Source organism: Thamnophis sirtalis, unplaced genomic scaffold, assembly GCF_051295495.1.
Source record: "Thamnophis sirtalis isolate CommonGarterSnake01/CBP01778 unplaced genomic scaffold, rThaSir2_p1.2 scaffold_10, whole genome shotgun sequence".
Classification (NCBI taxonomy): domain Eukaryota; kingdom Metazoa; phylum Chordata; class Lepidosauria; order Squamata; family Natricidae; genus Thamnophis; species Thamnophis sirtalis.
In genome coordinates, this window is record NW_028261390.1 from 50,593,053 (window position 1) to 50,615,198 (window position 22,146).

General features: G+C 34.7%; 2 protein-coding genes across 5 annotated transcripts in view; one reads left to right on the plus strand and one right to left on the minus strand.

Moving 5' to 3' along the window:
- The first annotated feature begins 1,557 nt into the window (after window positions 1–1,557).
- On the plus strand, window positions 1,558–11,835 carry SPATA4 (spermatogenesis associated 4). Its single transcript, XM_014055265.2, has 7 exons — window positions 1,558–1,696; window positions 3,116–3,282; window positions 4,632–4,761; window positions 5,142–5,260; window positions 7,415–7,635; window positions 8,918–9,034; window positions 11,418–11,835. Exons 2-7 carry the CDS (start codon window positions 3,182–3,184, stop codon window positions 11,594–11,596), a joined length of 867 nt encoding a protein of 288 aa, XP_013910740.2. The 5' UTR covers window positions 1,558–1,696; window positions 3,116–3,181; the 3' UTR covers window positions 11,597–11,835.
- A 1,895-nt stretch (window positions 11,836–13,730) lies between these two features.
- Window positions 13,731–22,146, minus strand: part of WDR17 (WD repeat domain 17) — a 67,256-nt gene continuing 58,840 nt past the window's right edge. For all 4 annotated transcript variants that reach the window (XM_014055268.2, XM_087724566.1, XM_014055267.2 and 1 more), the window contains 6 exons: window positions 21,431–21,572; window positions 21,212–21,314; window positions 17,545–17,646; window positions 16,478–16,576; window positions 16,145–16,328; window positions 13,731–14,610 (listed from right to left, as the gene is read on the minus strand). In XM_014055268.2, coding sequence (XP_013910743.2) covers window positions 14,491–14,610; window positions 16,145–16,328; window positions 16,478–16,576; window positions 17,545–17,646; window positions 21,212–21,314; window positions 21,431–21,572 — 750 coding nt within the window. In that variant the 3' untranslated portion in view covers window positions 13,731–14,490. The remainder of the gene's footprint in view (window positions 14,611–16,144; window positions 16,329–16,477; window positions 16,577–17,544; window positions 17,647–21,211; window positions 21,315–21,430; window positions 21,573–22,146) is intronic.

Consider the following 22,146-nt stretch of genomic DNA (forward strand, 5'->3'; position numbering starts at 1 on the left):
AGTTCTGCATTATGGGTGTATGTATGGGGGTGGGGTTTGTCACATGCTTTCAGTACGCAAGGACAAAAAGTTAGCTATCACTGCTCTGAGACTAATGTGTAATGCCACCCATTAAGCCTATTATCTCCCATTAAAACAAAAACAACAGTTTCTCTTCAACCCAAAAATTAATTACATCAGTGCCGCACTTTAATGTCAGATGAAATATAATATTCAGATAAAATTGCATGTTTTTAAACTAATATAATGCTATAACTTTCCAACAGTTTATCCCTTAGGACAAGAACATTTCAGCAATGGTTAAAAATTTCATTAAACTCTGGGAAGCCACCTTCCAACAATACAAACAAAATGTGGCCAAGTTTGAACCTTTGGACAGATGGTTTGTATCTATTCCAACTTCAGGAATATTTTCTAAAAAAAAAATTTCACCTGCTGTATCTATGACCTTTTAGTCTGATACAGATACAAATTAACAGATCTGAAAGGGACCTTGTAGGGATATAGGTCATCTAGTCCAACCCCCTCCCCCCAAGCAGATTGGTTTGAAATTTGACAATTTTTGTTCCCATCAATTAGAAACTGGTTTTCAAGAAGCTTTATGCAGCTTTTTCTTTTTTGCAAGTCTCAAAAAACCTCCAATAGTATGCATAATTCCACACCCTTTGTATTGTCAAAGAAAGGCTTTTTTCACCCTGAGTCAAGACAGACAGGCACACCCGTATAAAATATTTTTTTAAAATAATTCCTACAAGCACCAGAGCTGGAAATTTGTATGTTCAAGAGCAAATATTTTGCCGAAGTCACGTGAATGGGCAAAACTTCGGAGGGCAGTAAAATTCAGATAACTTTAGTGCTTTATCAATTTAAAATGTACAATGAAACTTTTTGTATCATATTACTTATCAAATTAGTTCCCCAACTTAAAACAAAAGCAAAGCGTCACAGAAACAATTCTGCTTTCAATTTCCCTGAAACTGATTTTAAAAATGAATCCCAGAGCCAATTTTGTCTTTCCTCTTCACGGGAAGTATTTCGCTTTCGGCATTTCGAGACAATGCAGAAACGGAGTTTGAACAGTCTGTACAACTATCACGTTGACTGGGAACAGGTTATTCCTACATACAGAAAAGGAGGGGAAGCGGAGCATTGTCAGATCAAAAAAAATGAGACGGCCAGGCGACCACTGACTCGGAGTCGGAAAAGTCGCTTTTTAGATTTGGAAAATAAAAAGAAACACGCAACCTCAAGAAAAGATAACTGGAACACAAGTGACCGGGAAGTTTGTCTGTGTTAAGCGGTAGGGGTGGGTGGGTTGGTTCGTTTAACTTTGCACTCCTGGTAAACGACTTCCTGATTTAGTACAACATGACATCGAAAACGAACCCACTGCTACGAAAAAGAGAGCAACGACTAAAGTTTACGGTTCAAAACGGTACATACTTGCCCAGTCGTCATTGAAACGCATGCGTACTTGGCCTTCTGAATTTTTTTTAGCGTTGGTGGGTGGGACTTTCGCTCCAGAGGTTGCTCTGGTGATGGTTGTTATGGCAATCAAAGACGCGGCAACCGAGGAGCCTGAGGCCCTTCACAAGTAAGAGCTGAAATTGCGCGTGTAGATGGAAAGACCGAGATTGGAGACCGAGAATGGGGTAGTTCAGAACAGGAGTCGAAAGGAAGAAGCGGCTGAATCGGGGTGCGAAGTTGAATTTTCTTACAGGGAGAGGGGAGAAAGCCAATTTCAAATAATCCAGCTCGAGTTCTGGGATGGACCTGATTTACTATCGCCTTTTCCCGGGTTGTTGTTGTTTTTTCCTACTAAGGTCTCTAGCTTAATCTACAGCAGTAGGATTTGCAAATGATAAGTAGATCTTGGTCTAGCAAGATTTAGGGGTTCAACAAAGGTCTGTTAAGCTTTGCTTGGTGGGCTTTTACAATTTGGAGAATGTTGCAAACTTTCAATGGATGTGATAAGTCTAGGAAATTCTTGGAGTGATTTTGAAAGGAATAATAACAATAAAGTACATAATAATAGATCAGGTAACTTACAGGTGAAAGGCACTTAACTCTTTAGTTGTTTAAAGAGCTGAAAATATCCAGTGATATTCTAATCATAAACTAGCATTTCATAAAGGAAGGGCTCACAGAATTGGCTAGCAACTCCTGCTACTGTAGCAGCTTTTTCTATTGTGATCTAATACATATATGCAACTTGCTGAATTCATTGCTGCAGCTATTTTCACATGTTGGAGGGATCCATAATTCACTGTTCTCCAAATGAAATATAGTCATTGGTTTAGGGAATACAGAAGAGAGTAAAATGTCTCAGCTCTCAATTTTAGACAGAATGAACAAACCCATAATTTCTAAATAAAAATGTTTCTCATATTTATTCTTTCCCATTGCCACTCCTATCTCAAAACATTCTTTCTTCTATTATTTTTCTCTATTTTTCCCCTTTTATTGTACATAAATTAGCAAGGTTATTCCCAAGGTTCTTTTTAACATTCAGGACATTTTCTATCATCACATTTTAATCTTTTATATTTTTGCTAAGCAATTGGACGAATATTCAAACAAAGCCCTGTGCTGTAGCCACTCACCATTTTTATTTTGGAATGACTGAGCTCTATAGATGAATATCTATCAGAAGGAAAGAAGAAAAAATTAAAAACCACACACTAGTTTAATCTTGTCTTATTTTTACAGTATTTCAATTTTTTATGATTTTCTAAAAAAATTTTTTAACGGGGTAAAGAAGTCTAGTGGGTATCAAGGAAGTATTTCTAGTCACACCAGGAATGGCCGCCTGGTCCTCTCTAGAGTACTGTGATAATGATCAGCTATATTGCAATTGTAATTCTCAGAATCACTATAAGGAGTGGTAGTGCTAAGTAGAGAGATACTATTTTCTTTAAATATTTGCTGAGGAAGATATAATTTCATATGCAAGACAATGTCTAAATAAAAAAAACCTTGGGAATCAATGCTGCCCAATTTAAGGAGAGTTTATAGCTTATAAGTGTTTTAAGTAATGTGACAAAATTGATAAGATAAAGTAGGTAGCTGTAATAGTGTCTTAATTCTTGTGGTGTTTTAATGACAAATGTGACAGGTGAACAAGTGGAAAAAATATTAAGAACTTAAGAAGTCCTCAGTTTGGAAGAATTATCTTGCCTTCATGTCATACTCCACATGTCCAGGGCGTACTGGATTGCCCCTGATAGTACTGCGATGGCTTCAGAGTCTTGACCTCACTTTTTCACCAAGGAACTTCCGTAGGTAAGACAAATAAATTCAGGAAGAGGATTGGCATTATTTTTCTTCCTCCTGAAGACTTGCCTTGCTCTTGATCAGATGGCCAAGAATCTGATGGTACTTGGCATACTGAGGAAATAGAAAATATATTTTAAATGCCAGGTTGTTTTTTTTTAAAAAAATCCAAAATGGCTAATAGGGTTGTTAGAAATAGCCAAAGAATCTCAACAAAATTCACATATGCCCCATAGTTGTGCTCTGACCCCAATATACTTTCTCTTTTTTACAAAGAAACACATAGATTTATCCTTGCATATAGTGTCCTTGTGTTCTTATTTGAATGAACCATAGTGACTTTTTAAGTTGTTTACTTGGAAATTTATTTCGCTAGTTATCGAATTTCTAAAATTTGGCTATTTTAAAAAGCAAGTTTTCTTTAAAATGTGTGACCTGAGACTTGTGGTGTTTGAAGGCAATTTGTACATTTATTGAAACCATTATGCAGTTATTGAAAAACTGACTCCAGAACTTTTTCCTTCAGATTAAACCCTGTACCTGTATTGAACTGATTCCTGATGAATGCAGGTCTTAACTCCAAAGACAAAGGGTGAACTTTTAGGAGACACAGAAAGGGCTTAGATACCGAGCCAGTTGGTCAGTTCCTATTATAAACATTGGATCAAAACTCAATTGATCTGGAAAAAATGGACCTTGTACTTGTAAGAAAATGATAGGAAGGAAAAAAATGGAAATTGGTTATATCTTATGATTATTATCATTTAATTCTTGCTTTCTGGTCCTTTTTCAGGAAGGGAAATTTGAATTTGGTGTTGTATAACAAAATAAATTGTTTTATTTATCTGAGATATGAGGACTACAATGGGAAATGATTTTTATTAGTCCTTTTTCTAAAAGGAAGTATTTTGCTATTGTTCAGCCATGTTCGACTCTTTGTAACCTCCTGGACCAAAGCATACCAGGCCTCTTTACCCTCACTGTCTCACCAAGCCTGCCCAAACTCATGCCCACTGCATTAATGAAACTATCTACAATAACTATTCATTCTCTACCATCCCCTTCTTCTGTTGCCTTCAATCTTTCCCAAACATCAGTCTTTTCCAAAAACTCCTCTCTTCTCATTTGGTGGCTAAAGTATTTGAGTTTCAGCTTCAGTATCTGTCCTTCCAAAGAACAGTCAAGGTTAATTTCCTTTAGAAAAAGAAAGTATAAATAAGTATAAAAATTGAACAAGTCACCAAAAACAATCATCCTTTTTAAGTAAGAATCTACAGTTAGGGAATGACATAATTAAATTAAGACAAATCTTACAAAAATTAGTCTTTCATTCAATTCTTTAATTTTATTTCAAATAGGGATTTTTCAAATGGCTACCTTATTGCTGAAATATTCTCTCGGTACTTCCCAGAAGACATTCATATGCATTCCTTTGTAAATGGAACCTCCCTAAGTATCAAACTCAGTAACTGGGCAATGCTGGAAAAGGTGAATAATAAATGCAATTATGAATCTTCTATCATTTTTAATGTATTTAAAAGTTACAATAAAAGACAGGTTTCTTATTTCTTGTTTAGACTACTGGCAATTAATCAGTATACAGTCAGTAGTAATTGACAAATTACTACTATGCTATTGTTTTTCAAGTGGAATATAATAATGGTATTTATAGCGACTCCAGGGAAGTACTACATATTTATATGTTTAATAATGGTGTCTTTCCAGTTCTGTTACATAGATATTATGTCAGGCATTGTAATCTATACTGATGGCAATTGTTACATTATGTAAAATAAATTGTTTATCCCTTTGTGATAAATAACTGAGGATAAGAAAATGAATTCATGTATTTTTATCCTTTGTTAAAGTTTTTTACAAAAAGAAACCTGAAGCCTGTACGAGAGCTAATAGATGGGACAATTCATTGTAAACCAGGAGCTGCAGAAATATTTGTACAAGATATTTATACAATGCTGACAAACAGTCGGTATGTTTCTTCAGTGCTATATTTGAAATTTGTATGTTAATACCTAAATGTTAGCATTAAATAACATAGAAGACAAGATAATCAACTACTATACTTTTTTCCAGGAAAAACTAAATTAGATGGGAAGGGGGGAAAAACCAAATAAATGTCATCATTGATTTGTGAATCTATAGAATTTCAAGTTATTTTGAGTTTCAGTTTAAAAATATACAGGTGAAACTCAAAAAATTAGAATATTGTGCAAAAGTTCATTTATTTCAGTAATGCAACTTAAAAGGTGTAACTAATATATGAGATAGACTCATTACATGCAAAGCGAGATAGTTCAAGCCGTGATTTGTCATAATTGCGATGATTATGGCTTACAGCTCATGAAAACCCCAAATCCACAATCTCAGAAAATTAGAATATTGTGAAAAGGTGCAATATTCTAGGCTCAAAGTGTCCCACTCTAATCAGCTAATTAAGCCATAACACCTGCAAAGGGTTCCTGAGCCTTTAAATGGTCTCTCAGTCTGGTTCAGTAGGAATCACAATCATGGGAAAGAGTGTTGACCTGACAGTTGTGCAGAAAACCATCATTGACACCCTCCATAAGGAGGGAAAGCCTCAAAAGGTAATTGCAAAAGAAGTTGGATGTTCCCAAAGCACATTAATAGAAAGTTATGTGGAAGGAAAAAGTGTGGAAGAAAAAGGTGCACAAGCACCAGGGATGACCGCAGCCTGGAGAGGATTGTCAGGAAAAGGCCATTCAAAAGTATGGGGGACTTTCACAAGGAGTGGACTGAGGCTGGAGTCAGTGCATCAAAAGCCACCACACACAGATGGATCCTGGACATGGGCTTCAAATGTCATATTCCTCTTGTCAAGTTGCTCCTGAACAACAATAGCAATAACAATAGCAGTTAGACTTATATACCACTTCATAGGGCTTTCAGCCCTCTCTAAGTGGTTTACAGAGTCAGCATATTGCCCCCAACAACAATCCGGGTCCTCATTTTACCCACCTTGGAAGGATGGAAGGCTGAGTCAACCCTGAGCCGGTGAGATTTGAACAGCCGAACGGCAGAACTGCAGTCAGCTGAAGTAGCCTGCAGTGCTCCATTTAACCACTGCGCCACCTCAGCTCAAATGTCAGAGGCGTCTTACCTGGGCTAAAGAAAAACAGACCTGGTCTGTTGCTCAGTGGTCCAAAGTCCTCTTTTCTGAGGAGAGCAATTTTTGCGTCTCATTTGGAAACCAAGGACCCAGAGTATGGAGGAGGAATGGAGAGGCACACACTGCAAGATGGTTGAAGTCCAGGGTGAAGTTTCCACAGTCTCTGTTGATTTGGGGAGCCATATCATCTGCTGGTATTGGTCCACTGTGCTTCATTAAGTCCAGGGTCAACGCAGCCATCTACCAGGAGATTTGGAGCATTTCATGCTTCCTTTGCAGACGAGCTTTATGGGGATGCTGAGTTCATTTTCCAGCAGGACTTGGCAGCTGCCCAAGCAGGACTTTGGCAACTGCCAAAAGCACCAAAACCTGGTCCAATGACCAGGTGGGATTGACGTGGGATTACTGTGCTTGATTGGTCAGCAAACTTGCCTGACCTGAACCCCATAGAGAATCTATGGTGCATTGCCAAGAGAAAGATGAGAGACTGAGACTGAACAATGCAGAAGAGCTGAAGGCCGCTATTGAAGCATCCTGGTCTTCCATAACACCTCAGCAGTGTCACAGGTTGATAGCTTCCATGCCACACCGCATTGAGGCAGTAATTGCTGCAAAAGGGGCCCAAACCAAATACTGAGTACATATGCATGCTTATACTTTTCAGAGGTCCAATATTGTTCTATGTACAATCCTTGTTTTATTGCATGTAATATTCTAATTTATTGAGATTGTGGGTTTGGGATTTTCATGAGCTGTAAGCCATAATCATCACAATTATGACAAATCACGGCTTGAACTATCTTGCTTTGCATGTAATGCGTCTATCTCATATATTAGTTTCACCTTTTAAGTTGCATTACTGAAATAAATGAACTTTTGCACAATATTCTAATTTTTTGAGTTTCACCTGTATATATAAGCACACAGACAACCCAGCATTGCCTTATTGCTTCATTAGCGAAAGAAACTGTAATATGTTTTCTTTTTCTCTTGTAGTATAAAACATATTCAAGATGAACAGATTGATTTTACTGATCGTATTTACCAGGACAATTTACCACTAGTTGCTAGATCAACTGCTTCAAGGGCTATTAAAAACAATATCGGTCTGTCAGAAATAATGGCAGAACCTGATATTTATAGAAATAAACAAAAAATAAATGCCATCCTTGATATACATAGGCAGCGAAGGTTAATAGAGAGAGAACAACATCCATGTAAGTATCTTTTTGAGAGCATCTTTTTGAATAACATAAGAATATTTCCGTCAGCATAACTTAATAGGAATACATGTATTTTAAAAAAAACAATAAAGTTAGCTGCACTTTTCAAACTTACCTTAAAAGGACTTTCCATGGCTTGCCCTTTATCCCGAATCAATTTGATAAGAACTCAGAGAGTTACAGGGCTACCTGTTGCAGGAGATCCGGTTTGCCTTTCATCTATATACTACAAAAACTCTTGTGTCTGTTTGAAACTTAGTAAGCTTCAATTCTTTGAAACTCTACATAAAGCAAAATATTTTCAAGAAATACCTCAAATAGGCCAACTTACAGAACACTGGGACCCATTAGTCTTGAGAGAATAAAATTTGGGGATATTTTTTGCTGGTTCCCCTTTGACACTGTACGGCTGCACTTGGCTGTGGTCACATGATTTTGATGATTTCCTGATAGCTTTCCACAAGTCAGTGAGAACTGAGAAGGAACTGATATGATTGTTGATACTCCTTACCATCTTCCAATCTTGCAGGGAAAAAGCCAATAGAGAAATGATGCATACACCACCAGTCTCTTTGAACCTGCAGCACACTGGCCACTCATGCATTCCCTTACTCCAACCTTACCTGGCAGCAGCTACTTACCAGCCTCTTGGCAAGGGGAGGGAGGGAGGAACATGAAGATTTCCAATGCTCCCTGTCAGCTACCCACAAAGAAAATCAGTGGGGAAGTTGGAAGTCACTCCTGCTCTTATTTTTGGGGACCATCTGTTGATCATTCTTTTTCAGTTTAGGTAATGACATATTTCTGAAACCATGACACAACAGGGTACAGGTTTTCTAGTTTGTTAGTTTTGTTTTGAGAAGGCCCACATTTGAAATGGAAAATATTTAATATTGATCAGCTGACTATTTATTTGCATTGTTAGATTGCTTTCTATCATCTCATTTTATTAATTTTGTTTTCTATTTTAAACTTCGTGCATTAAAAAGAGCAGATCTTAACTAAAAATATTATCACCGTGTATATACTTTAGACTTGCTTTATTTTTAAATTTTAATAGATTTATGAGTTCTTAGAATATCAATGTCTGCAAAATCTCCAGCTATATCTTTTTCAATTGTCTCATTAATGAAATATTTTCTTTAATAATCATAATTAGAATTTAATAATTTATGAGGGAGATGGGTGGTTTAGAAATATAATTTTTATACAGTGTAGCTGGAATATGTAATAACATACTTGTTGCTTAAGATAAATGATTCTGTTTATTTTGTAGCACGGTTTGGTATTAAACCAACACCGAGACAACTTGCCATTGATCACTCTTCTATTTTGGTTCGTTCGTTTGGTACAACTAGGCTTCCAAAGGAAAAATCTATTCCTGCGCTAAATAGTAAGCATTCTATTTCCGATCTGAAACTCAAAGGTTACAGTTCTATTCAAATGGATTAGATAAACTTAAGAAATACTTTTAAAGGAATAAGTTCTATTGAAATAGTTATTACTGAATATACATGGTTTGATTCAAGCTTATGTCTTTTTTCCTTTTAGACATTTAACCGAATTGTAACTTCTGTTAACAGTGTAACAAAACTTTGAGCAGAATATACTTCATTTTTTGTTTTTGTATAATTCATCTCCACATTTCTTAATTCTGTCTTTCTTTCTCTATACTAATCTGTGATTTATCCGTCTTTTTTCATTCTATACTTATATCCTTTTTTCCTTTCTAGACTGTTTATTTTCCTACCATGTCATACTTCTTCTTTCATATTTTTATTTAATTTACAATTAGTTGCTTTTCATCTTTTTTCCCCCCCCCGACAGCCATTTAGGAAATGTCTACACATTTATTTTCCCCATTTTGTTTCTTTTGAACTTTTTTCTTGGAGCAATATTGAAAGCTGACGAAGAGTGAGTTCCACTATTGCCTCTAGGTTACTCATCCTCTGTCAGCATCAAAGTAGGGAGTGTTGGTTCCATAATGATTCCTGAAGTGAGTTTGCATAACTGATCATCTGCCCACACACCTATTTATGCATACCCTAAAGGTGGAGCAGAAAAGATTGTTCTCATTAAAGTATCTTAAGGCTGCCTCTGACTTATTGGAAAGCAGATACAGGTCTCAAATTACCCATAATAATGAGCCTCTTAGTAATCAGCCTTCTTTATTCTCTCAATATCTCATCTACCAAGCCATTCAGTGAAAGAACAATAATCAGCTGGAAATGTGATAAGCCCTTTTTGCTTGGTCACTTTCCCACTTTCCCTATAAAGCAAAGTTGTCCTTGTTGCTTATAACAGGATACAAACATATGTATAATGACTATGAAGGTAGAAGAGGCAAAAGTAGTTTTGAGACAATGGCTTTTACCACAAAAAAGCATCTGCAACCTCTTTGAGTTCATCTCTTGCTTCTCTAGCAGAAGAAAAATATAGCTGCACCTTCCATAACTGCCACTATCGTTTGTATTATTAGGGAGAAAAGGAAAGGGAGGTTAATAGTTGTAGAGTATAGAGCCGAGGTGGCGCAGTGGTTAGAGTGCAGTACTGCAGCCACTTCAGCTGACTGCTAAACTGCAGTTCGGCGGTTCAAATCTCACCGGCTCAAGGTTGACTCAGCCTTCCATCTTTCCAAAGTGGGTAAAATGAGGACCCAGAGTGTGGGGGCAATATGCTGACTCTGTAAACCACTTAGAGAGGGCTGAAAGCCCTATGAAGCGATATATAAGTCTAACTGCTATTGCTATTGCTATTGGGTGAAATGTCAGAATTGTCTTCTGAATATCATTTCAGGCAACCTCACAGGTTGAACCTATTTGTTTCATGTCAGGAGATATAAGCAGGAGACAAAGCAATTACTGCTTTCTCTTGCATGTTGCCCCTTGTACATTCTTATGAAACATAAAAAGGGTTACTTCCTCTAGTTGTGTCAAACCCCTTGAAGGATAATTTCAGGCAGGTAAGAGGAAGAAGAAATTGCTTTTTCAGTGTGAGCTCTCTGTGTGGATATAAATTAGCAGACAGATCTTGAATTCACTTCAACTAGCCAACTGCTTCATGCCAGTTTCCAAAAAGAAGCTTATCTTATTCTTGCCTATAAATTTATTTATTCTTGGACACCAGCAATTGATAGTAAATGACACTATTTGGAGGTTGGAGAAGAGATTCCCAGGAATTTATGAGTAAATATTCATTCCCTTTCATCCTTTACTGAAAGTCAAGGGAAATAGAATTTCTATTTGTTTCTTGTTCTCTAATCTTCTCCTAATTAATGCTTAATATCTATTTATCATTATGTATAGTAAAGTAGGTTGCACTGCTCACTTCTTAGATCAAATTGTTTACCCAGTCTTACCAGCAATTGGATTGTTAGGACTGATTAGTAATCAGAAATAAACTTGGTTGAAATGGAAACTTAGTTTTCTGACAGTTTTTTAAATTAATATTTTACTGCATTTTATATTCTCTCCTGCTAATGTTCTTAGAGTGAACTGCACTTGAATGTATTTATTGAAATTATGTCCTACATTTTCATTTTTTTAACAATATTTAGCATATTTCAATGAGCCATTTTTGAGTTTAAATGGATCGTGTTAATAATTAGAAACTGATATATTGCTGAAAATGTGTGCCCAAGTATTTAATTTTCTCAAATATTCACAGGTAGAGGAATCTTAATAATTAACATTTTTAAAAAATGTTTTAGAAGCTAAAACAGTTTTTTATGTTATTAATGAAATTGTGTGGTTAAAATCCCCCTCCCACTTTCTTAGATGTACCATCCACAAAAATCAGAGGTAAAACAGATGTTCATTTCAAAACTATTCAAGTGAAACAACCTGAGAAATTCGCATTTGATGTGAACATGAATACTGAAGTTTCAAGTACACATTTTAAAGAACTACAGAAAAGAAATTTAGAAATACAAAAGAAGATTTATAATCAAATATGAGTCCTATTTTGAGGAACATGAACCTTACAGATAAGCCAGCAAAAATTAATATTGACATAAAAGACATATTGCTAACATGTTATTTACACAGGTATAAGAAAATACAACAAATTCAAATAATTTTATCCATTACTGGAAGTTTACCTCCTTGTCATGCTATAATGTAAATTTTTATTATACAGTAATGCAGAACCTAGAACTCTTAGTCAATATAATTTTAATAAAATGAATCAGCTCCAGTCTCATTGTCAAGTGTTTTCTTAATCGTTTAGAAACAATGTAAAATGTTCAATATAGCTAAACATATACTCTAGAGTACACTTATAAATTGATGGAAATCAATTGGTCATCGTAAAAAAATATCATCAACCAAGGAAGCTTCTTAGAATTAATCTTTCAGAACTTTAGAACCAGTCAAATTATTTTTTGTATGTTACATTAGTGTACAACATTAATTCACCAATGGAATGTTAGATTGAATGGGCTAGAGCAGTGATGGCTAACCTTTTCCTCATCACGTGCCAAAAGCGTGGTGAGCGGGGGGGTGTCGTACGTGTGCCCACAGGCATAATTCTATGTGCACAACCCACTCCCGTGTGCATGCACATGTGACTCCCACCCTCCCCCTGCTTTTGGCACCTGATGGACACGTTTTCCGTGCTCCCCAGGTGCCAGAGGCTTTCTAAGAGCCTGGGGCGGCCGAAAATGGCCTCCCCCACCCCCCGTAGGGTGAAAAACGGCCTTAGAAGCAACCTGGAAGTTCAGGAACAGACTTCCAGTTTGCCCGTAGGGCTGTTTTTCTAACTTAAATTCCTAACCGAAGACTTACTACATTATCATGGAAATCTTATGATTTACTTCATATAATACAAATAATAGTTTCATATAATGCCTCCAAATGAAAAGACTGAAATGAGAAGACTTATTAAACAATTAGCGGCTATCAGATTTACACATGCATTAACAAGAAACCTGTGTTTCTTGTTAATGCATGTGTATATTTGTGGAGAAACTGTCCATTTCATAATTTAATAGACAATTGACTCTGTGGTGTCAGTTAAAATTGTTAATCAGGAAACCGAATGTTCAAATTTTCTGCCACTATTCAGTTTCTAAATGCTCTGAAACATTTTTAATGTCTTGGGAAGTAAGAAAAAACGAGGATGAAAATTAGTCCCAAAGACAGGACTAGAACTCACATCTCCTAGTTTCTAGGCCAGCACCTTTAACCACAACACTAAACTAGCTGTCTGTATATAGAACAAAATATCATACTTTACAAAATGTTGAAGATCTAAGTTTAAAAGAAGTAAAATTTATTCTTTTAATATGTTTTAAAGGTCCCCTTATCTTAACTAAAACTAGAAATTCAATTAAACTGTTTTGTACAGATTAGTCTTAAATTCCTACGAAGAAAATTCTAGAAACAAAAGGACAAAAAAAATCAATTGTAGACAGCAAGAAACAGGGCTTGTTGACTGAAAAGTTTAATGAACTGAACACATAACAAAGCAAAATAACCATTGCATATTATTACCGTAATACATTTTTCTAGGGAATGCTGATGAAAAGCAGAGGCATTAGCCTTGCTAAGTAAAATCTAGAACTAAAGAAAGTTTAACTAAAGCTAGTCATTGCTGATTCTTGAACCACTCTTTTTGGTATCTGTGCTGAACAAACATGAACCTTTGACTTTTGCATATTTTTCAATGTGTAAAAGTCAATGGTTCATGTATGTTCAACATAGAAGCTGAAAAGAAACACATCCAATGTGCAATAAAGCACATTTATCTACTTGCTGTTAGGTATCTGGGTTTAGGTTTAGGTTTAGGTTTATTGGGATTTATATGCCGCCCTTTTCCCTGAGGGGACTCAGGGCGGCTTACAACCACAGGGGAGGGGAAGTGCAAGGTCAAAACAAACAAATCTTTCAGTATTTAATTTCAGGAAGGAGCTTCACACACATCCACTATGGAAAAGCAACTTATTTTAGCAGAGATCGTGTTTCACTTTCACAGACAGAATGCTTTGGTAAAGTGTACTCTTCCTCCCAATATCCTGACCATATTGGTCATGTAGAAGTTGTAACCTAAAGAAGAGATAGTGATAATAAACTGAAACTTAATTACATATGTTCAGAAAAAAACTTTTATTTAAAACAAACCTAATTTATTTAGATGCTGAAACTTTAAATGTCATATATTTACAAACACTAAAATGAAAATAGTTAATTCCTTGTAAATTTACATAGTTTATTTTGATACAATGAATAGTTTACTTAAAAGAGATCTATTGGAAAATAAATTTTAGAAATATGCTTAATCTTTTAAAATAAATAATGTTAAATGCAAATCCAGATATTCAAAATATATTTTAAAAACGTTCTTATGCTCAGTATAAGCTAAGTATCCCAAAATACCTGCTTACCAATTTACTATACAACTATTAAATTTACACACATTAATAATTTATTATAAATATGAAAACACAATCCATCATGCATCACAGCTGTAAAATGTCTACTTGTTTCAATGGATCTTTTTTCCAAAACAGTACTTGTTAGGCTATGCCCTTAATTTCCACTAGGAGGAGACAAATACACTTCATTTAAAATAGGTTGCATGTGTCGTCTAAGGAATAATTCAAAGCATAAATTGCTATTGTATGACCCAGCAATGTGCTTCACAAGAGTGTTCACAGATACCTAATTTCAATCTTCTTCTAAAAGCCCGTGGCTGCCAATGATATATGAAATTCTCTTTGGGTTATCTATTTTAATATAAAAAATTAAAGTTATAATTCACAAGGTTTATAAAACTGTTCAAGTATCAACCTCAAATCTTTCCACAAATAAAATAAAAGCAACTATCATTATTGATAGAAAGATTTCTTTATCAGAATGGATTGAGTCGTATTCCTGTCCCCAGTGGAGAGAAAGGATTCACTTTTGCCCACATCAATGCATCATTTAATGAAATTGTTGACTTTCCATCTTCAAGGAAAAATACAGGACCCTATAAAATAAGACATACAAAAATTATACTTTTTGTATTAAAATACATTAAAAATAAGTATATATTCATTTACAACTTTAAAAATAAAATATTTTACAAGTTTAGGAGAAATAATTAGTAAAGCAAAAAAGTTTAGATATTAAATAATTTCTTGTTTATGCCTAGAAACATGATCTTTTATGCTAACACATATAACTTCCTTCTGTATTTATGCCTCAGAGTCTTGCTACTATGAGCAGATTTTGAGTGAACAAGTGAAGAAGGGAAGGAAGGAAAGGTGGGCAGATTTCATTTCATGAAGCTTTGTTTAGAGAATTGAAATTCTGTGTTTTAATTGAAATCTAACACATGCATCATCATACATTGTAATGAAACAAGGGGACAAGATATTTGTTTCCTGAAATCAAGTAAGAGATTTCTATTGCACCTTATTCTTCTAACAATCACCCTCAAATATAGAGGATTCCCTTCATCTTTTTCAAGAAAATCTTATATAACAATTATCTGTAATGTTTGAAGCAGGTAGGCAATTGACAGGATTCATATAGATTTAAGGGGAAATATTGCAATGGCAATGACAGAGAAGATGCATTTCTTAGGTCACACATTTTTTAACAATTGGAACTTGAAGAATGCTGAACTTCAGAATTTATCAGAGAAGGAGGTACAATTGGCAACAAGAAGTCCTACAAAAATCAGGTAAAGCTTAATAGATGCCAACAAACACTTTGAATTCCGATCAAAACTCACAGATAACCACTACAATTAATATATCAGAGATGTTACATGGGCATTAGGTACACATCTCATTGCTCATCCCATCATATTTTTGACCAACTATATCTTCTGAGTGGCCTCCAAAGCAGCTGTATTCAGAATACATTGCAGTGGACCATCTACAAGGTGACTAAGGTGTGAGTGACTGAGTAAAGCCTCCTAGGAAAAGGTAGAAATGCAAATAAGGGGTTTCCACAATTGCCACCTGCTCAAAAAAAATCCAAACTGCATATCAGATCTGTCTGAGGAAATATAACTCTGCCAAGAACAAAAGCTGCTAAATTCCTGAAATCAAATGATTCATCCATGCACAGCCCGGATGAACAGTTGTGTTTCAGCCTGGTTATCCTCATCTAGACCCAACTGCCTCCAGGCACTAAAATTATGCTATCTAGGATACTATCTTTGCAGGAGATTCAAAATCTTCTATTGAAAGAATATAGCAATAGCACTCAGACTTATATACCTCTTGACAGTGCTTTACAGCCCTCTCTAAATGATTTACAAAGTCAGTATATTGCTCCCAACAATCTGGGTCCTCATTTTACTGACCTGAGAAAGATAGAAGGCTGAATGCCAAATTGCTGGCAGCGGGCAGTCAGCAGAAGTAGCCTGCAGTACTGCATTCTAACCACTGCCAAATAGGGAGATGGGGAAGCACCAGAGTGTAAGTGACTTTCCATTTGTGTTATGGTTGGACATAACCAGAAATACTAATACTTGTAAGTTCTTACAGAATGTACTCCAGTTCTAATACCTGTATTCTTAATCCTGTCAAACAAGAGATATGAATATCTGAATGACCAGGAAGGTTAGATCCAGAAACGTAATTTGTTCCAATGGTTACTTGAAGAGGCTCTTCTTTAATTCGTGAAAGCATTGTTGCATAAATCTGTTGTTGCAATTCAGATGATGGTATCTGTAGTAATTCATCAGAAGACCTATAAAATGTAGGCATGCTAGTATTTGTAAGAATAATCATAAAATTTCACAATTGAAAAATAATATTTTTAAAATGCCATGCAATTTTTCCACATAAAGCAAAATGTCATAAATTCACACCATGTTAAATAAAGTACCATACACCTACTTGTTTAATGATTGGCTACAAGCTCTCCAAGCATCTAGTTCCTCAGAGAGTTGCTCAATTTTCAGAGGTACACATACGTCTCTTCTTTTTAAAAGCTGACTGGAAAAAATATAGAGTAACACAAGTTAGTTCTATAGATTACACTCCATTCCATATGGAACAGTATACATTTAATATGGATGATCCATGATAGCAACATATAGTCTATATGGATCAATACTTGTCATAGTCCACAGTTTAAATGTAAAATGTTTAGAACCTAAACTATGACAATTTTTTCCAACTTTCCCCAATCTAGTGATTTCAGGCTGAGATAAAGAAATTCAGATACAACATACTGGAAAGTAGAATTGAAGAAGGTTTGTCTATAATCTTGTTTCAATTTCTATCTAATATAAAAGTGAGGGGTTTGATAATAATTCAAACAAGGTGTCAAGCTTCAAAAGGTCCTTTTTTCTGTTGCAACTATTATTGCTTCTTAACTTGCCAATGAACTATGGGGAGGGGGAGGGAAGGGGTAGCTAGAACTTAGATTCTAAACGTCAAGATGCCAGCCATGAGAACCAAGCATGTTTTGGCAGGTGTTTATCAGAGCCAAAAGACTTTCTCACAATACCAGGAGACTCCATTGAACAATGTGACCTGATCTAATTGTGGGGAGAAGAACCTGAATTTTGACTGTGTAGGTTTATGAGGGAAATGGTCAGATCTGGTTTTGTCCTTTTTGGTACTAAAGTGATGTAGTCAATAAAGTTTTGTATTAAGAAATTGGATCGTCTCAGTTGTGCTTGCTTTGGTTGGATTCATCAGTCGGAACGTTGCTACAAGGTTTAAAACAACTATTGAACAAATGTCATTCTTTTACTCAAACTGTATTTTTCATTAGGAAAACTAGATACATTTCAAAGGGAAGGTACATTGATCTAATACTAATGACAGTCACAAACTGTCCACAGAGATGTGAAAAATTAGAACATTTAGAATGACATATTTTAAAAATAAAAAAAGAAATGGAGCTCTCATAATTCCTAGGAGGACTTTTAATTAAGTTATTACAGAAGAATTACCTTGTATACTCATAAAGAGCTGGTACAATGCTGGTATATTGTCTTCGAATAGCCAGTAATGCCCCAATGTAGCCACATAATATTAACAATTCATTTCTAAATCTGGAAAAAATATTTTCATTACTTTTCCTAATTACTATTGCATGCATGCATATGTCTTATTCACATTAGAAATTTAAGGGATGTACAGAACATTAAAAAAAGATATTTTAAAAGCAGACAAATGAATAAAATCAAATATGCCATAAAAATGAAGTTACTACTGGTATAAATAAAGTTAAGCACATAGAAACAAATCTAGTTAGGTTATTAGAATATATTTTCTTCAAATGAAAACTAACAACCCCAAACTAACCTATTTTTATGCTATCTTAAAGACATCTTTTTAAATGAGCTTTGACATTTCCATGTATTTGACTTCTGGAATGATACCACTTTCCTAATTTCTTAGAATGCTTTTAGTAATCTCTCATACCTGGTACAAACATAATTTATCAAAGACAGATCTCAAGGTTTGAGGACATAATTCAACATTATATTAACATCTTTATTAGTTTGGAATTCCCCATACACTTCTGTACTTTGAAATGCTATTCTGACAAGATACTCACTGTCAAGTCCAGATCATATGGATCAGTGTTGCCATTGTTGTGGACTAGGGATCCAAATTGAATTTGAAGGTGAAAACAATACTTAATGTAGTTATTATATAGAATTGATTTAAAATTGCTACCCTGACTTCCTCCCATACCTTTGAAGAAAACATTTACCATCTTTTCTCTTTAGCAAAGAGTTACGCATATATTCATGAGTCTCAATATTAAAATCCAATCTACACTATAATAAATCCCAAAGATTTCTTACAGCACGTTCTCCAGGAAATAAAACACCTACATGTTGATCCAAGAAATTGCCAAGAATGTAATAGGATCCTTAGAGAAGTATATTATAATAATTTTTCGTTCTACTTTTGGTTGATAAAATATAAGACCAATGACTTTTTTTTGCAAGTTCAGTAAATTAAACCACTGTTATTATTCCAAATATTGGAATAATGGCCTTTGGAAATGTGCAACTTACTGTTTTGGTGATTTTTTTAATATAGAGTTTACAGTATTTTAAAAACGAGTAGTGTTTTTAGTTTTTTTTTAAATTTGCTATTTGATAACAATTTATATAAGATATCTTCTGTAAACAGTGATTTCTATAAGAGATTGGCATGTTTTGTATTACTACCTGGATTTTTTTCCTTTTCTATTTCTTGGTATTGCTTAGTGGTTTGGTTTTGTTTTGTTGTAATTTATTGTCTCAGTATTGCTTTGTTCCTTTCACTGTTTCTTTTCTGCATCTTAATACAGTTCATTTACTGTTCCTTGTGTGCCCAATCACATTTAGCCAATAAAGAATTCTATTCTGTTCTGTTCTATTGTGTTGTGTTCTGTTCTGTTCTATTTGTTAGCAAACTAGCCATAAAAACAATAGTTGGAAGGCAAAAAAAGAATATAAGAAAAAGAAACTACAGTATTCTGTGTTATTGAGATTAAGGTGGATTAAAAGGTACCATATTTTTCGAACTATAAGATGCACCAGAGTATAAGATGCACCATGATTTTGAAGAGGTAATTAAAAAAAAAAAAGTTTTTGCATTCTGCAGGCCTCCCAAATCCTCTGCACGCCTCGTTGTTTTTACAAAAAAAGGGGGGGCATGCAGAGCTTGGGAGGCTTGTATAGTGCTCCTAGGGGTTGGGGGTGGGGGAAATGAGCAAAAAATGGCCCATTTTTTGATCATTTTGCCCTCCTCAGCCCCCAGGAGTACTTTGCAAGCCTCCCAAACCCTCTGCACGTCCATTTTTGCAAAGGGGCGGGGCGTCAGTAGGCGAAAAATACTGTATTCACTGTATAAGACACACCCAGATGTTTACCCTCTTTAGAATGAAAAAAGGTGCGCCTTATACTCTGAAAAATACAATAATTCTAATTCTTTTTTAAAATCTGGTTACATTATTTTTTCATTTTTAGGTATCAGTTTTCATAGAAATCACAGGAATATGTTTATATATGCCAGAGATGTCAAGAACACTCAAAGTAGAATAATTGAAAAGCTTGAAAACATACACAACTGCACATATATGTTTAATAAGGTTATTCTTTCTCTTTATTACACAGTGTCATAAAATTATTCTGGTCATTTCATTCTTTTGAAACTGATATTAAGCACGGTACAGTTTATCAAAGGATATGACAATAACATATGTCAGTAGATATTTACAATCATGGTATTTTATGGATTATTCAGATACTGTACAAACAACAATTTTTGTTGTTTTTGCTTTTAATGAAATGCTAACTTTTAAGCAAATGTCAATGCTGCATTATCCTGCTGATAGTGAGAGAAATTACAGATGTCTTTCTACATATATTTTATTTTGCTCGTATAGGTTTTTTTTAAAAAAAAACCTTCAACATTATATTTGTTTTATCTCAACATTAATTCTAGGTGTCTTCAGAGTACTTTGAAATTTTGTGTTGTGACAATTGGAGTATTTTCTACCATCATTATATACTAAAAAACAATCATGTAATTAGAGTGCTGATTATGTTAGATCTATTTTCTTGGTTAATCTGAGGTGCTAACAAGTTATTTAATTTGAATAAAATCTATTTTGGTTTTTTTTAAGACAGTTGCTTGCCTAATAATTAAAAAAAATTGGTTTAAATGAGTGTTAAGTGAGTGTTTCTCAATCTTAACAATTTTAAGATGTGTGGACTTTAACTCCTAGAACTCCCCCGCCAATTGCCCACGATGACTGGGAATTATGGGACTTGAAGTCATTACATCTTAAAGTTGCTAAGCTTGAAAAATACTAGTTCAGGTATTTTATCAGGTAAAGGAGAGATTCAGTTTGCTTTCCTTAGAACCATGTGTCCAAGTTATATGCCCTGTAGAAAGCATGGTTGGTGCCTGTATCTGCTGGTAGTAATGGGACTGTAATTTTAAATATTTGGAGGGCATAGAGTTTAAGATAATTGTACTATTTTACTACCTTACAACACACCTTATAAAGCTTGTCAAAAAAAAGATTTCCTTTCAAAATGTTCTAAAAGCAGCAAAATGAATATATAATAAACTTCAAAAATGCAAAAAAATGTTTTATTTGTTCTAACTGAATTTTACTTTGATTTTGATTAGAAGTATCTAAAGTTTTTCTTCTCCATCTGGAAATGTAAAACAGCCATTCTTGTTTATAGTTTAACAATGCTAAAATAAAGTATGCATAAAAATGTATTACACCTGTTTATAACACAAGGCATATCTGGAAAAGGAAACCTCCAAAGAATTATTCATATTGTATTTTGCAAATACAAAATAAATTCACCTGCTTTTTAAGAAAGTTACTTTAAAGACTAACCAATTTTCCTGCTACATTAGCTTTCTTAGATTCTGTCTACTTTGTCAGATTAATGAAATACTTTCTTGTGTGAGACACTTAATGCAGAGGAGGAAAGGGAAGAAAAGCAATGATAAGAAGAGATACCACTCCAGGCCTGGTTATCTAAAGATCACAAATGATGTAGAATGTTTGTATATTTGTAAATCCCATGAAGCAAAATCAATGGATAAATTTGAAAATACTCATTTTCACAATTTTATTATTAAAATACTTACTCACTACTTTTATGCAGCAACAATTTTTCTGTGCGTATATAGCTGAGAAGATCCAAAAAAGGATAGACTGCATCAAGTGTCCAATCTGAACTACTAATTTGTTCTGTTAAATAGCAGTATAAAAGGGGGGAAATGCTTAAAAAGTTGAACAGAGGAACAAATAACAAAACACATTAGTATTTTTTCTAAAAATGGTTCAGAATTATTTTAAAGGCTTACCTTTGACATATTGAATCCCTATAGGAAGTGCCTTTTCTGGTTCTGCAGTTAACAAATAATACTTTATTGACTCAAATATATTTCCATCTGTCTGAGCTTTCTCTGCTAATTGCATACATTCTTCTACATCTGGTAATCTGCACTGAAAATGATAGTGAATAGAAACAAACAAAATTAATGCAATTATCAGCAGAGAAGGGTGTAGAATTGTGCATGTTCACAAAGTGAGTCTGATACAATTGAAACAAAGTGCAATTCTTTCTTGCAACTCCATTTTCCTTCTCTAACATCTAGCACAGAGGTCCAAGAGCATGTGGGCCAACCATGCAGAAGAGCAGTGTGTGGCTGCATTGCTCATATCTTCAGCCACTATTGTACCTCTGTACAATTTGCACGCTAACAAAAATTTAATAGGGCTTTGGGAACGTAACATTCAGAACTGTGTAGCAGTCCATATACAAAGAGTTTTTGTACGTGTGTGCGTGCATGTGTTTGTGTATTTGAGAGAGGAAGAGGGAAAGGGGCAGAAAACGTGTTTCCACACCTGCTAATGCCACCTTAAATCAAACATTTTCCCAGGTTCATTTTTCAAGCTCAGGAGACGGTGTATTTCCAACAAATTTCGTTGTATTTAAGTACAATGACAATAAAGATTATACTTATTGTAGCCTCTTTAAGGAGTTACTGATGAATATAGTGCGTATGCACCCTTAATT

Bases quoted from the DNA above. Each gene is read 5' to 3' on its own strand.
- SPATA4 (XM_014055265.2), top strand. From the start codon at position 3,182: ATGTCATACTCCACATGTCCAGGGCGTACTGGATTGCCCCTGATAGTA. The intron at 4,762-5,141 runs GTGAATAATAAA...CCTTTGTTAAAG, and splicing joins ACTGGGCAATGCTGGAAAAG to TTTTTTACAAAAAGAAACCT. The intron at 9,035-11,417 runs GTAAGCATTCTA...CCACTTTCTTAG, and splicing joins ATCTATTCCTGCGCTAAATA to ATGTACCATCCACAAAAATC.